General features: G+C 42.5%; 1 protein-coding gene across 1 annotated transcript; it reads right to left on the minus strand.

Annotated features, from left to right (window-relative positions):
- Positions 1-212: 212 nt before the first annotated feature.
- Positions 213-803, minus strand: Rnase11 (ribonuclease A family member 11 (inactive)). Its single transcript, XM_090354885.1, has one exon. The coding sequence runs from the start codon at positions 801-803 to the stop codon at positions 213-215; it is 591 nt and encodes a 196-aa protein (XP_090211011.1).
- Between the last annotated feature and the right edge of the window lie 2,253 nt (positions 804-3,056).

A 3,056-nucleotide genomic window follows, 5' to 3' on the forward strand; every position in this document is an offset into this window, starting at 1 on the left:
GAGAAAAGTGAAAAATGCCTCTGCATTCCAGGATCAGTTATGACATTTTAATGGAATCATTTCCTTTGAGGTTTTTTTCAACCTGCCAATTAATATACATCAGGGAGCTTTCTAGGGAACTAACGGGGAGGGATGGATCATAGGAAGAAAGCTGCTATGGTGAGCGTGAACATGGCTTTCATACAGACCCGAGTCTCAGAGTACTGGAACCCTTACAGTTTAGAGCCACTAACTAACCAGCTCATCAGAGAATGGCCTGTCAGAACAGTGAACATTTTCTTTAGCGAGGTGACTCTGTGGTCATGGCACCTGGGGGCCTGTTTGCCTGGAGAGAGCTGGCACAAGGGATTCTTCACATCTGGGCTCTCCCAGCTGTTTATGATAAGACTCTGTCCACACTCACAACCAGGGGTTCTGTGGCTTCGGTGAGTCACTTCCATGGAGCCAGGGCTAAAGTTATCGCCCAATCTGCAGGACCTATTCACTTCTAAAAGCTTTCTCCAGACTGTCACGTTGCAACAGTCTTGATTGTTACCCGGAATGTGTCTCTCTGGGATGCTGAAAGGCGATCTTCTGAACGTCAGTAGCAAGGAAGGCAAAATCTCCTTGGGCATGCTGGTATTTTGTTCCGACAGGGTCAAGTTCAGGAATACTTCAACAGTCTGCTCCAATGGGCCACTTTTTGCCCCCGCATATTGCATTTCTTCCTTTGCAAATTCTTCCTTCATTATCTCCAAAATGCTTCCAGAAGCTCCTGCAAGAACCAACCCCAGGCCAAGCAGCAGTAGAAGAAAGGTCTCCATCTCCGTTCCACTGCAGTCTCTTCTGCAGGAAAGATAAAGGGATAAAGATTAAAAAAAAAAAAAAAAAAGCAAAGAGAACACTGAGGAGATACTTTCCTTTTCCTTATGCCAGTTCATCCCAGGAAGCAGTCTGGAGGTAAAACAACTATGAGTGTTCATGGATGATACAGGGAAACATTGTGAGTCTGACCGCCCATATTAAAATCCCTGCTTCTCCTCTTACAAACAATTCACTCCACATCATTTAACCTCAATCTAGTGAGCTGAAAAAAACAACTGAGATAAGTAAAAGTACTAGAAGCAAGTATCTATTTCATTTTTCACTCCCCTTCATTCTTTTTTTTTTTGTGTGTGTATACCAGTACTGGGACTTGAACTCAAGGCCTTATACTCGCACTTGGCTTTTTCACCAAAGGCTGGTGCTCTACCACTTGAGCCACAGCTCCACTTCCAGCTTTTTGCTGGTTTATTGATGATAAAACAAAAAAGTCTCTATGATCTGTCTGCTCTGGCTAGCTTTGAACTGTGATCCTCAGATCTCAGCCTCTTGATTAACTAGGATTACACTCTTATTAATGGGATCTACAGTCTTGTTCTTCAGACCCTCCATATCCCTTACATATCTTCTACAGCCCCACACAGTTCCTAGAAGGTGGAACAAATCAACCACACAATGCCATTTTCTCATCTCTCATTTCTTTTCACCTATTCTCACTCATGAGATCTCTGTCTTTACCAGGTCCTTTGGCAGGCAGATCGTGCAATGAAGGATTCCAGCTGTTAGTAGGACTGGAAGTGAAGCTGCTGGTATTCTAGGAGTTTCTGTTATTGGTTGGAACTAAGTGAAGGAGGGGCAAGAGAAGGGCAGAGATTTGAATGACGCAGGAAACAATGTAGAGCCTGGACAGCACAAGGAGAACTGGACAGAATGTCCATCTGGTCGACCCAGGAAGTACTCTGCTTCCTCTTCCGTGAAACCTTTCTGATTTCTACTTAAATCCAAGAGCTGCTTTTTCTTTTCTGAAACCTTACAGTACAGCTTGTGCTCTGCATTTTTTTTTTTTTGGTCAGTCCTGGGGCTTGAACTCAGGGTCTGAACTCAGGGTCTGGGCACTGTCACTGAGCTTCTTTTGTTCAAAACTAGCACTCTACCATTGGAGCCATAGCACCACTTCTGGCTTTTCTATTTATGGTGCTGAGGAATAGAACCCAGGGCTTCATGCATGCTAGGCCAGCAGTCTACCACACAAGGCTACATCCCCAGCCCTGTGCATTATTTCATAGGTTGTTTTCATTCTTTAATTATTCATTCTTTAATTATTTATTATTATTTAATTATAAGTAATTATTTAATTACTTTAATTAGTTGGCACATGTCAGTCTTCCCCTCCACCTCTTATGTGAATGACCAGGTCTTTAAGCTTGGAATAGTTTCTGATAAATGATGTTCACACATCACAAATGTAACTCTACTCACTAATTTGTTGCTGGCCTCACTGGCTTGTCTAATGTAGCAAATCTTTGCTTTTAGGTTAATGCAGGAAAATTCCTCCGTAGAATCCCAAAAGGATGATTGTTTACCATAGCTCTTTCTCTCACTCTAGAATGACTTTGTTACTTCTTTCTCCTTTCCAACTCTAAAAGCTTCCTTGTCTTATGCATTGTATCCTCCAATATCTCCTTTACCTTTTCTAGTTACCACTGTTTGCTTCTCCAGTTCCCTCAAAGTACCAAGTTTAATAGCATTATCTCAGAATTGTGTGTGTGTGTGTGTGTGTGTGTGTGTGTGTGTGTGTGTGTGTGTATACATTCATGTGAGCCCCTGTACTGGGGCTTGAACTCAGGGTGTTAAACCATGATTTGGATTTTGCACAAAGCTAGTGCTGTATCACTTGAGCTACATTGTCATTCCTAGCTTTTAGCTGATTAATTGTAGATAGGGGTCTCATGGATTGGTCTGCTCAGGCTAGATTCTAGCTGTGGTCTTCAGATCTCAGTCTCCTGAGATCTGTAACCTAGGGGTACAGGGCGCACATCTAGCAGGCCTCAATTCTTAAATAAGGCCTATGTACTCATGTACTATTTTGTTAAATATGATTTACTTTTTTTTTTTTTTTTTTTTTGCCAGTCCTGGGCTTAAGCTCAGGGCCTGAGCACTGTACTTGGATTTTTCTCAAGGCTAGAGCTCTACCACTTGAGCTTCAGCACCACTTCCGGCTTTTTCTAAGTATGTGGTACCAAGGAATCGAACCT

This window comes from Megascapheus bottae, chromosome 2, assembly GCF_031878675.1.
Source record: "Megascapheus bottae isolate mThoBot1 chromosome 2, mThoBot2.hap1, whole genome shotgun sequence".
Lineage (NCBI taxonomy): Eukaryota > Metazoa > Chordata > Mammalia > Rodentia > Geomyidae > Megascapheus > Megascapheus bottae.

Excerpts from the sequence above, each read along its gene's own strand:
- Rnase11 (XM_090354885.1), bottom strand. The coding sequence starts at position 803 with ATGGAGACCTTTCTTCTACTGCTGCTTGGCCTGGGGTTGGTTCTTGCA.